The following is a 10,898-nucleotide window of genomic DNA, read 5'->3' as shown; positions in this document are numbered from 1 at the left end:
CCCGCCTCCCTCCCCCTCCCTCCTCCCTCCGCCCTCTCGCTCACACACACCCCCGCTTGGGCCTCCTCTCTCTCTCCGGCTCCATTTTCTCCGCCGCCGGGGGCCGGGGTCTCCTGTGGGGGGCCCAGCCGGTACCCCAGGTCTCCCTTCAGTGCCGGGGTGAACCCGGGGGAGCCGCGAGGGGGGAGGCGGGCGGGGTTGGGGCGGAGGGAGCAGCGGCCCCGGCGAGTTTGGGGGGAGTAACCCGGCGGGGGAGGGGCGGAGCAGGGAGGGGGCCTCAGGGCCCCCCCCCCCGCGATGGACGAGCGGCTGCTGGGGCCGCCCCCTCCCGGCGGGGGCCGCGGGGGCCTGGGATTGGTGGGTGGGGAGCCCGGGGGCCCTGGCGAGCCTCCCGGCGGCGGAGACCCCGGTGGGGGTAGCGGGGGGGTCCCGGGAGGCCGAGGGAAGCAAGACATCGGGGACATTCTGCAGCAGATAATGACCATCACCGACCAGAGCCTGGACGAGGCCCAGGCCAAGTGAGTGCCCCCACCCCGGGACCCCACACAGACCCACAGGACCCTGTTCACAAGCTGAGGCTTCGGGGAGCCCCCACCCCAACTCCAGGGCCCTGTGAGCGCTCTTCTGTCCGAGTCCCGGGGGCCCCCGGCGCCTGATTGCTCTTGAGCCTCCCTTTCACCCCAGGCCCTGAAACCTGCGCGGAGAGCAGCCCAGGTGGTCTCAGTCCCCTGCTCACCTCGGTGACCCCCACACTGCCCCGAGCAGCCCCTGGCCCCGGACTGGAAACTGTTCTGGGCAGCGTTGTCTTCTCCCCTCACTCTCCACGCAGCCCACCCCGTGCTCGCCAGACCTGGGGCTCCCGCAGCCCTCCCCGAGCTCCTGGCGCTGCTGTCCCCCGCGGCCCTGCCTTCAGGACCCCTCACCACCTCGCCCGCGCCCCACACACCCTTTCCCGGACGCCCCGCTCGCCGGGCACCCGGCCCCTCTCCGCGCCTCCAGCTCGGACTCCTCCGCCTCAGCTCCTGTCCCCTGGAAGCCGCCTAGGCGCCCTCCACTCCCGCGCCGCTCCCAAACCGTCCCACTCCCCAGGCCTCTCCCAGGCCCCGCTCCTGCAGCCTGCATCTCTGTCCGTGCCCTGGAGCGGATCTCTGTCCGGGAGCCACCCCGGCCCCGCGTCTTCGCCGCACGCTCCTCTCCTCCCTCCGTAGTGCCAGACTCGCCCTGTTTCTCCAGCTGCTCAACTTTTCTCTCCCCATCCCCGTTCCTCCCAAGGAAACACGCCCTCAACTGCCATCGAATGAAGCCTGCTCTGTTTAGCGTCCTGTGTGAAATCAAAGAGAAAACCGGTACGTGGTCCGCTCTGATCCCGCAGCTACGGGGGCGAACCCTGCTCATCGCTCATCGCCTGGCTCAGAGTTTGATAACTTGGGGTCCTGAGAGAAGGGGGGACCTTGGGGAGGCTGCTGAGGGGACGGGGACAGGACCCAAGCCTGGAAACGTGGGTGTCCAGGAGGGCTGAGTGCTGGGGGGCCGGGTCTCTAAGGCGACCCGCCTTCACACTAGGCCTCAGCATTCGAAGCTCCCAAGAGGAGGAGCCGGTGGACCCCCAGCTGATGCGCTTGGACAATATGCTTCTGGCGGAGGGTGTGGCCGGGCCTGAGAAAGGGGGGGGCTCGGCAGCAGCTGCAGCCGCCGCAGCAGCCTCGGGGGGCGGCGTGTCCCCCGACAACTCCATCGAGCACTCGGACTACCGCAGCAAGCTCGCGCAGATCCGCCACATCTACCACTCGGAGCTGGAGAAGTACGAGCAGGTGAGGAGGCCTGCGTGGGTGGAGCGGGAGGCTCGGTGGAGGGCACCCCCCGGCCAAAGGGCTCCTGCTCACCGGCCCACCGGGTGCCCCTTCCCCTCCAGGCGTGCAACGAGTTCACAACCCACGTCATGAACCTGCTGCGGGAGCAGAGTCGCACGCGGCCCGTGGCGCCCAAGGAGATGGAGCGCATGGTGAGCATCATCCACCGGAAGTTCAGCGCCATCCAGATGCAGCTCAAGCAGAGCACCTGCGAGGCCGTCATGATCCTGCGATCCCGCTTCCTGGACGCCAGGTGGGGCTGGGGGTCCCGCCGGGCCCCTGCACTGGGTGCCTTCCCGTCCCTCTCCAAGACCCTGGGCCGCCACATTGCACAACCCAGTGATCCGAGACAGTGGTGTCACCTGGAGTGGTGCCACAGGGCAACCTTGCCAGGACACCAACTCCCGTCCTCCTCCTCCTCCTCTCTCCTCTGTAGACGAAAACGCCGCAACTTCAGCAAGCAGGCCACTGAGGTCCTGAACGAGTACTTCTACTCGCACCTCAGCAACCCGTACCCCAGTGAGGAGGCCAAGGAGGAGCTGGCCAAGAAGTGCGGCATCACCGTGTCTCAGGTGTTGAGAGGCTCCCGAGGAGTCTGGAGGCGGGAAGGCTTTCCTGAAGGAAAGGCTTCCTCCTGACCCTCTCTGCCCAACACCCCACAGGTCTCCAACTGGTTTGGCAACAAGCGGATTCGCTATAAGAAAAATATTGGAAAGTTCCAAGAGGAGGCAAACATCTACGCTGTCAAGACCGCGGTGTCAGTCACCCAGGGGGGCCACAGCCGCACCAGCTCCCCGACACCCCCTTCCTCCGCAGGTGGAGCCCCCTGCCTCCCTGGCTGGCTGTTTTGCACACTTCCTGCTTTTGTTCCCACTTCCTGTCTAGGCAGGATCCTAGCAGAGGGAGGACTTCTGGGGTGAGAAGGACCAAGCTGAGATGGGTTGGTGATGTCAGGGGACAGAGGCCACTCCAGTGGAGTTGCATCCGGCTTTCCTCCAGTGGGTGGCAAGGGGAGGCTCCAGACAGCCTGCTTCTGCTGATCGTTGGAGTGTTTTGTGGATGATTTGTGTGTCGCAGCACACACATTCCCCACAGAGCTAGTTAGAGGGCCTTCTGGAACCTGAGGGTTGTGTTCCTCTCCTGTGTGCCATCGCTGTCTCCTTTATACTCTTCTCTGGTTCCTTCTCTCTTCCCCGCAGGCTCTGGCGGCTCTTTCAATCTCTCAGGATCCGGAGACATGTTTCTGGGGATGCCCGGGCTCAACGGAGATTCCTATTCTGCTTCCCAGGTCAGATCCCGTCAGATAGACGCCTGTCCCAAACTTGTTTCCCGCTTTAGGATGTGGGACCGGAGGGGCTTCTCCCTGTCACACCTTCCTCCGTGTCCACAGGTAGAATCTCTCCGACACTCCATGGGGCCCGGCGGCTACGGGGATAACCTCGGGGGAGGCCAGATGTACAGCCCTCGGGACATGAGGGTGAGTGGACCCTGACACCGGCTCGCTGGCTGTCACTAAGATGGGGAGACTTTTACTTGGCACGTTGTCTCCATGTGGGGGTTTCCCACCAGGGGCCTACTCCTACTGTCTCTTCTCTTTTCCAGGCAAACGGCGGTTGGCAGGAGGCTGTGACCCCGTCCTCAGTGACATCCCCGACAGAGGGACCAGGAAGTGTTCACTCCGACACCTCCAACTGATCTTTCCCTCAGGGTCGCCGGGGTTGGGGGCTCTCACAAGGCAACTTGAAGAGGACACAGGCATCCAGAGGACCAGCCCCAGACAGGAGAAGCACAAGACAGGAGGGCGAATGGGGCGGTCCCCCCACCTCGACTGTCACTGCTGGGTGCTGACTACATGGCAGGGAGAATGGGACCCCGAGAGGGGAGTGGGGTCTGTCTTCCCCTTGTTTCCTTTCTCCAGTCTCCCTCGGCCTCTCTCCCCCACACACCCCTGTTTCTCGGACCCTTTTTCCTCGTGCCCCTCTCACGCCTTCGCTGCCTCACGCTCCCACATGCAGCTCTCCGCTTCCTTCTGCCCCCTCCCCACCCCACTCCTCCGCTCTGGAATCTGGAATCTGGAGACGTCAGCCCTGCCCGACCCAGAGATGCCAAAAATGGGGACTTGACTTCTGGACAGAGGACGCTGGGCCACGCCCCTGTGCACCCACCCCTGCCCCTCCAGACGGCTTTATTACCTCATACGCAGCTCATCTTAAACCAATAGAATCGCTCGGTGGACGAGAGTGTCTGACTCAGATATCTACCTCGGAGGGAGTTTCTGCTTCTTTAGGGAATTGTTGACTGGGCTTTGGGGTTGAAACATTTTTTTCTTTTTTTAAAGAAAAAGAAACCCTGGGATTCATCTGTGTTTTTTTTTTTTCTTTTTTATTTTTTTGTTCTTAATTTTTAATTTAGTTTGGGGAAGTAGGTTTGTGGTGTTTTTTTATAAACATACTGATTTTTTTTCTTGCTTTCCCGTATTAGAGGTGATAGCCAAAGGGGTTCTGGTAAGAGAAGGGGGAACCAAGGGAACTGGTGCAGAGGCCCGCCAGCTGCAGGCCTGACCACCAGGAAGTGATTTTGTGGGACACCAGGCCCTTCCCTCTGAAATCACTTCCGAGTCACTGGCCCGTGCTGCCAGTTTCCACTGCACTTGGGGAGGGGCTCGCCCCGCGGCGCCTTTCCCTTCTCTCCCACAACCCTTGGGCAGGGCTGGACTCTGAGGAATTGAAGATGCCGCCTTCCCTGTGTGACAAGTCTTTCAATCTTTTTTTTTTTTTTAACTACTATTTGCAGATTGGAGGAGAAAGAATGGGGAGGGGAGTCTTGCCAAATACGTTAAATATGGGTTGGGTGCTTATTATATATGTATCTCCCTCAGTTTCCCCAGAAATGAGGCAGTTTTAAATTTTTTCTCCTAAATCAAGGAAGTGGGTGGAGGAGGGAGATTGCAAAAAGCCAGATATGGGGAAGGCAAGAACACTGTCCCAGCCTCGCCCCGAACCCCATCTGATCCCCTCAGTCACCTTCAGGATTTTACGAGACTGTCAGTGGGGATTCCCTCCCCTTGCAGGGGCGGGCAGGATTAGGGGACAGCTTGGGAACGTGACGGGTGGGGGGTGGGAGGTGCGGGCCAGGGGCAGTTCTCTCCTCACTTGTAAACTTGTAGTTTCACAGAAAAAAACAAACAATGCAGTTTTAAATAAAGAAATTTCTTTTTTCCCTGGGTTTAGTTGAGAATTTTTTTCAAAAATGTGAGAAATCCCTAGAAAGTAAAAAGTTGTTTTCCTCTCCCAGATGCCCAGCAGGTCTCTCCCCGCCCCATCTTGACCACACAGGCTCCTTGTCCACCCCTGCAGATAGCTTGGCCCGAAGCCCACTGCCTGGCAACCTCGCTGCCCAGGCAAGACGGGGCTGGTGCAGGCAGGGTATGGGGGGAGTGAGACCCTCGGAGGTGCCCCCAGGAAGTGGCTGTGCCCGGAGACTGGCAGTGCCCCGGGGTGGGGTGAGAATTGCTTCTAGCACCTGAAGGGCTCTTGTGAAAGAGGCATGAATTCCTAGCATTCCCTGTGCCAGGACAAGTCGGAGCTGGGGCCAGGGGAGAGGGGACAGGCCCCACCTAGGGCAGTGGCCGCAGCAAGGGAAGGGGCAGACAGAGCCAGGAGCCTGGGCAGCAAGCAGGATGGCAGCACGGGCAGCGGCTGGAGCCTGGGTGCTGGTCCTCAGTCTGTGGGGTGAGCGCTCCCTGCCCGACCAACCCTCCCTGCAGAAAGCGTCCCACCCCCGCTGCCCAGCGCCTCTGCCCCCGGCCTGTCTCCCCAGAATTCCCCTAGAACCTGGGCACTGCTCTTCAAGCTCCCTCACCCACACTTTCCTGAGCCCCTGGCTCCCTTCTGCCCCCTGCCTTGGTGGTGTCTCTCAGGGGCAGCAGCCGTAGTAGGCAGTCAGAACGTCACGGCCCGGATCGGGGAGCCGCTGGTGCTGAACTGTAAGGGGGCCCCTAAGAAACCACCCCAGCAGCTGGAATGGAAACTGGTAAGCAGGCTCCTCGGCCTCCCAGCTCCCAGAGACAGGTGACAGTTGGCACCGCGCTGCCCTGGTCGCCAGCCCTTTCTCGGCGGACTCGGGCTGCTCAGGCTCTCCTCTGTCCCCAGAACACAGGCCGCACGGAAGCGTGGAAGGTCCTCTCTCCCGAGGGAGCTCCCTGGGACAGCGTGGCTCGCGTCCTCCCCAATGGCTCCCTCCTCCTTCCGGCTGTTGGGATCCAGGATGAGGGGACCTTCCGCTGCCGGGCAACGAATAGGCACGGAAAGGAGAGCAAGTCCAGTTACCGGGTCCGAGTCTACCGTAAGGCTCCTCCCCCCGCCCTCGACTCCTGGCCCCGGGCGTGTGAGGACCTCTGGCTTCTCCTGTCCCCATTCCCATACCCGGGATGCGCACTTTCAAAGCAGCAGCACCCTTCAGAGATTGGACTTTTCCCTCCTTCAGAGATTCCTGGCAAGCCAGAAATTGTAGATCCTGCCTCAGAACTCACGGCTGGTGTCCCCAATAAGGTAGTGGAAGAAAATGGAGGAACAGAAAGTCGTCCCGTGAATGTGGCTGTACGCCTGGTAGCTCAGGTTTTCAAAGGACGATGAGCTCACCACTCTTCCCCAGGTGGGGACGTGTGTGTCTGAGGGAGGCTACCCTGCAGGGACGCTTAGCTGGCACTTGGACGGGAAGCCCCTGACACCTGATGGGAAAGGTGAGTCCCAAAGCGCCCCCCACGCCGGCTGCCTCCTTCCCGATCTCCCACACCTGCCTGGGCTGTCTTCCCTTGTCCCCCCACCACAGGGGTGGCGGTGAAAGAACAGACCAGGAGACACCCGGAGACAGGGCTCTTCACTCTGCAGTCAGAGCTGGTGGTGACCCCGGCCCGAGGAGGGGCCGCGCACCCCACCTTCTCCTGCAGCTTCAGCCCAGGCCTTCCCAGGCGAAAGGCCGTCCACGCGGCCCCCATCCACCCCAGCGTGTGGGGTGAGCAAGGGGTTGGAGAGCCCCAAGTGCGGGCGGAACTATGATCCTCAGAGGCGGGGGTCACGCCCACAGCCGCTGGGGCCACTCGGTCTCACCTCCCCGTCCCCAGAGCCCGTCTCCCTGGAGAACGTGCAGCTGCTGGTGGAGCCAGAAGGCGGAACAGTAGCTCCCGGAGGGACGGTGACCCTGACGTGTGAAGCCCCTGCCCAGCCCGCTCCCGAAATCCACTGGATGAAGGACGTGAGTGGCTGGAGGGGCGGGAGGCGGAGGGCGCCCTAACTGGTAAGGGGCAGAGGAGCAGAGGCTAACGGAGGGGTAGGTGGGCGAGGCGCTGAGCATCTGAGGCTGTGCAGACAAAGGCGAGGGGCCAGTGCTCCAGGGCTTCATGAAGGCCTCCTCCTCCCCCTCCAGGGGATGCCCCTGCCCCTTCCCCCCAGCCCTGTGCTGCTCCTCCCTGAGGTGGGGCCTCAAGACCAGGGGAGCTACAGCTGTGTGGCCACCATTCCCAGCCACGGATCCCAGGAAAGCCCTGCTGTCACTGTCAGCATCGCAGGTGAGCGCTCTCCCACGCCCAGGGGCCCCGGGCTGGGCTGAGGACACAGCAGGCGCACCCCCTGCCCCCGCTGACCACCTCCCCAAGTCAGCCCCACCCAGGCCTCCTGCGCCCACCGGCACCAGCCCAGCCTCAGAAAAGGAAAGGCGGCACCGGGGGTCCCACCACACTGCCTTTCCCAAGCTCAAGCCCTTTTTTCCCTTCTGACTTGTTCCAAATTTGTCTTCCAGAAACAGATGAGGGGCAAAGCACAGGTGAGACTGGCTTAGTGAGAGCAGCAGACAGCCCCAGCCCATGCAGCCGCATCAACAAGAAGGGGTGGTGCGCGGAGAGGCTGCGTCCTCAGCTCCCCATCTCCCTGCAGGCTCCACGGGAGGCTCAGGCCTGGGAACTCTCGCCCTGGCCTTGGGCACCCTGGCAGCCCTGGGGATAGCTGCCCTGCTCGTTGGGGTCATCGCGTGGCAAAGGAGGAGACGCCAAGGAAAGGAGCGGTGAGTGAGGAAAGCCAGACACCTCGGACTTGGGGCCTTCAGGCAGCAAAGGGGGCCGGGTCAGAGGAGCGCTAGGAGCCACGTGGAGTTCTCCCCACTCCTCCTCAGGAAGGCCCCGGAGAGCCAGGAGGAGGAGGAGGAGCGCGCAGAGCTGAATCAGTCAGAGGAGCCCGAGACAGCTGAGCGCGGCACAGGAGGGCCATGAGGGCCCGGACAGGCCTGGCCGTCGGCCCCCTCGCCCTCGCCCGTGCCCTCCCGCTGAACCGCACCGACCCCAGACCAGCTCTCCTGTCATCTCCGCCCCACCTCGCCACACTGCCTTCCACAACCAGAGCCCTTCGTGAAGGGACCGTGCTGAGTAGACACCGGACACATCTTGCCCGTGTGCACGGTGTGTGTGTGTGTGTGTGTGTGTGTGTGTGAGAGAGAGAGAGAGAGAGAGAGAGAGAGAGAAACTCACCCACTGCACCCCTGAAAACTGCAAAGGAGAGGGGCTCATCCCATATTCACATCTACGCAGCTTGGGGAGATTAGGCTTCTGTTCTGGAAAGAACTCGGAAAAGTCCTTGTCAATACATTTCACCTTTTTATTGAATTTGTAATAAAGGAGGTAGTGGGAAGGGTGAACACTTAGAATCAAAACCCATATTAGATACTGGGGCAAGAAAAATTAAATTAAACCAACGGGAAGAGGAGGAGGGAGAGTCAGAGGGAACCGTGCCCACCTTTCAACATCAAATCAAGAAACCGAGGGAAAGCGAAGCATTAGGGAAGGAGAAGCAGACACTCTTCCGTCTGTCCTCCCCGCCCGGGCCCGGGGTCCCCACCAGCAGTTCAGAGCAAGGGGCTCTCTCATCCTGTGCGCAGCTGTCACTCCTCCTCCCCACGCCCTCCCGGGAGTGACCAGGGTTAGCCTTGGCCAACGAAAAGAAGGGCTGGGGACGGGGGTCCAGAAGTAAGGAAGGGTCAGCAGAGACCCCCAATACTGATTCTCCTCTGGCTGGAGGTGGGCAGGAAGGAGACACAGCTCAAATACTGAGCAGCCAGAAAAAGAAGAAGATGGCGAGAAACAGGAAGAGGGAATCCTGCCAGCTGGAGGCTGGGTGACCCTGTCCCAGATCCACACCTGTGGGGGAGAAAGACAGTTGCCGAGGCGTACAGTCCTCGGCCAGGAGGGGCGCTGGGAGACTGAGAGGGGCCTCCGGTAGGAGCTCAGGGAGGACTCTCACCTGCACCCCTGCGGAAAGGCTCGTGGGTATTGAAGACGGTGGTGAAAAAGCCGAAGGGGAAAGCACCAACACCGAAGGAGAAGTGGAAGCCCCCGGTATCGCCAAATGGCTGGAAGCCCTAGGGAGGTGGAAAAAGTCAGGCATGACATCCGGCATGTCACGGTCAAGGAAGAGACACAGCGAGGCAAGAACTCACCCCTCTGCTCTCTGGAGCTGGTCGCTGGCCCTGGGGTCGGGGTGGAGTTTTCAATCTGAGGGCCAAAGACAGGGACTATTAACACGGGCCCTTCTCTCCTCCTCCTGGAGCAGATTCCTTCAACCCTCCCTCAGCACCACCGCCAGTCTCTTACCTGGGGTCCTGGGGCTTCTGGCTCCCTCGCCCGTAGAGCGGGACAACCTTCTCTCTGCTGATGCCGGCTTTGCACACTGGGCATTCTTGCCGGTCTGGCCGCGTCTCCAGCCACTGGGGAGAAAAAGATAAAATGGTTTCAAAAGCACAGAAGGGCCTTCTCTCACCTCAGATCTCCCCGTCCCTCTCTTCGCCTCCCGGGTACAAACCTGATGCAGACAGGGCCAACTGGATGGGAGGCAAAAAAAGAAAAAAAAAAAAGTTAAACTAGCTACAGAAAAGAGAGGCACAGATCTCAGACTTAACCTCACCTCACCTCTCTCCCCGGGTACTGTATCATCTGCTATTCCTTTTTGTATTTTCCACAACCTCTACCGCGCCAGCCAACTTGGCCTTCCTGCCTCTCTGAGCTTGCGAGACCTAAAGCTCCATCCATCCTCAACACACTCAGCCCTCTCCTCTCTCCTCTTGCCTCACACACACAAATTCTCCTCCCCTCCCTCTCTGCCTTCCAACTGAAATTCCAGTCATTCTCAACCCACCCCTCTCCAGGTCTCTTTCAGCCTCAGCCCTATTCTCACCCCCATTTCCCCAAAGCAAGCCTTCCGTCCCGGCACATTCTCCGCGGCGCCTCTTCCAGCGTATTAAAGTCCCGATTTCCGCAACCCTTTCACCTCTCGACTTTGTCCCTCCACGGGGCCCTTATCCAGTCTGTCCCTATTACCCCCGCCCCATCTCGCTCGTGTGGGAGCCCATGTTCCCTGGGTCTCCCCTGCTCACCTGATGAGAGCCTCTCCTAATCTTTGAGATTCACCCGTTCTACGTGCACAGGTAAGAAACTCTAACTTCCCTGGAGTAAGCTGGTTCGGGTCTCACCCGTACAGATGCGCGGTGCCCCCTTATTCTCCGTCCCTTCTCCTCCTTGTAACACACCGCACACGAACCACCTCCTAATTCCTAAGACCCTCGCTTCCACACATCTGCACGGACGTGATCCACCCACCCACACGTACCAGAGAGACACACACACCTCCTTTCCTCGGGCGTCCCGATTACCTGTATGACCGTACGGTCCCCCGCTCCTGGCGTCCCCAGGACAGAGATGAACCCCACCGCTTTCTGCCCCCGTCCCAGATTCTCACCAGTACAGGTGGCCACACACACTGACCACCGCTTCCCGAGCAGTCTCCAAACATATATTACATTCGAAGGTCGCACCCGCCCCACCCCGCTCGCGGTTTGGCCCTTTGGGGCCCCCGTCCTCCTCCTCTGCTGCTGCCATGGCCGGTTCGTCTCGCCCCCACGTACCCCTCAGTCCCCCAAACACACATACACACGCCCCAACAAACGAGAGACCGCCCCTTGCCCACGATCATTGGGTAGGCTTCAAGGTTTTCTAGGTTCTATTGGTCT

The 10,898-nt window shown here is 60.9% G+C and overlaps 3 protein-coding genes across 5 annotated transcripts; 2 read left to right on the top strand and 1 right to left on the bottom strand.

The window, feature by feature from the left end:
- Pbx2 (pre-B-cell leukemia homeobox 2) lies at window positions 1–5,074 on the top strand. Its single transcript, XM_005389439.2, has 9 exons — window positions 1–518; window positions 1,273–1,346; window positions 1,564–1,811; window positions 1,913–2,103; window positions 2,287–2,422; window positions 2,513–2,666; window positions 3,050–3,138; window positions 3,241–3,327; window positions 3,453–5,074. The coding sequence occupies exons 1-9, from the start codon at window positions 298–300 to the stop codon at window positions 3,543–3,545; spliced, it is 1,293 nt and encodes a 430-aa protein (XP_005389496.1). The 5' UTR covers window positions 1–297; the 3' UTR covers window positions 3,546–5,074.
- A 327-nt stretch (window positions 5,075–5,401) lies between these two features.
- On the top strand, window positions 5,402–8,527 carry Ager (advanced glycosylation end product-specific receptor). 2 transcript variants are annotated; one of them, XM_005389412.2, is made up of 11 exons: window positions 5,403–5,581; window positions 5,770–5,882; window positions 6,002–6,194; window positions 6,336–6,400; window positions 6,504–6,591; window positions 6,681–6,863; window positions 6,973–7,103; window positions 7,275–7,416; window positions 7,647–7,670; window positions 7,781–7,907; window positions 8,016–8,527. In XM_005389412.2, exons 1-11 carry the CDS (start codon window positions 5,530–5,532, stop codon window positions 8,110–8,112), a joined length of 1,215 nt encoding a protein of 404 aa, XP_005389469.1. In that variant the 5' UTR covers window positions 5,403–5,529; the 3' UTR covers window positions 8,113–8,527. The 2 variants fall into 2 exon arrangements, with proteins under 2 accessions (XP_005389471.1, XP_005389469.1); XM_005389414.2 differs by lacking the exon at window positions 7,647–7,670 and having other exon boundaries at window positions 5,402–5,581.
- Window positions 8,481–10,876, bottom strand: Rnf5 (ring finger protein 5, E3 ubiquitin protein ligase). Of its 2 annotated transcripts, none has more exons than XM_013516939.1 (6): window positions 10,794–10,876; window positions 9,695–9,713; window positions 9,487–9,599; window positions 9,333–9,387; window positions 9,137–9,254; window positions 8,481–9,033 (listed from the first exon to the last, which is right to left on the bottom strand). In XM_013516939.1, the coding sequence occupies exons 1-6, from the start codon at window positions 10,859–10,861 to the stop codon at window positions 8,936–8,938; spliced, it is 471 nt and encodes a 156-aa protein (XP_013372393.1). In that variant the 5' UTR covers window positions 10,862–10,876; the 3' UTR covers window positions 8,481–8,935. The 2 variants fall into 2 exon arrangements, with proteins under 2 accessions (XP_013372393.1, XP_005389478.1); XM_005389421.2 differs by having other exon boundaries at window positions 10,628–10,839.
- Between the last annotated feature and the right edge of the window lie 22 nt (window positions 10,877–10,898).

The sequence above is a fragment of the Chinchilla lanigera genome, unplaced genomic scaffold (genome assembly GCF_000276665.1).
Source record: "Chinchilla lanigera isolate Chin_1 unplaced genomic scaffold, ChiLan1.0 scaffold00036, whole genome shotgun sequence".
Taxonomy (NCBI): Eukaryota; Metazoa; Chordata; class Mammalia; order Rodentia; family Chinchillidae; genus Chinchilla; species Chinchilla lanigera.
The sequence above is the reverse complement of the archived record's forward strand: the minus strand, read 5'-3'. Positions and strand labels throughout refer to the sequence as shown.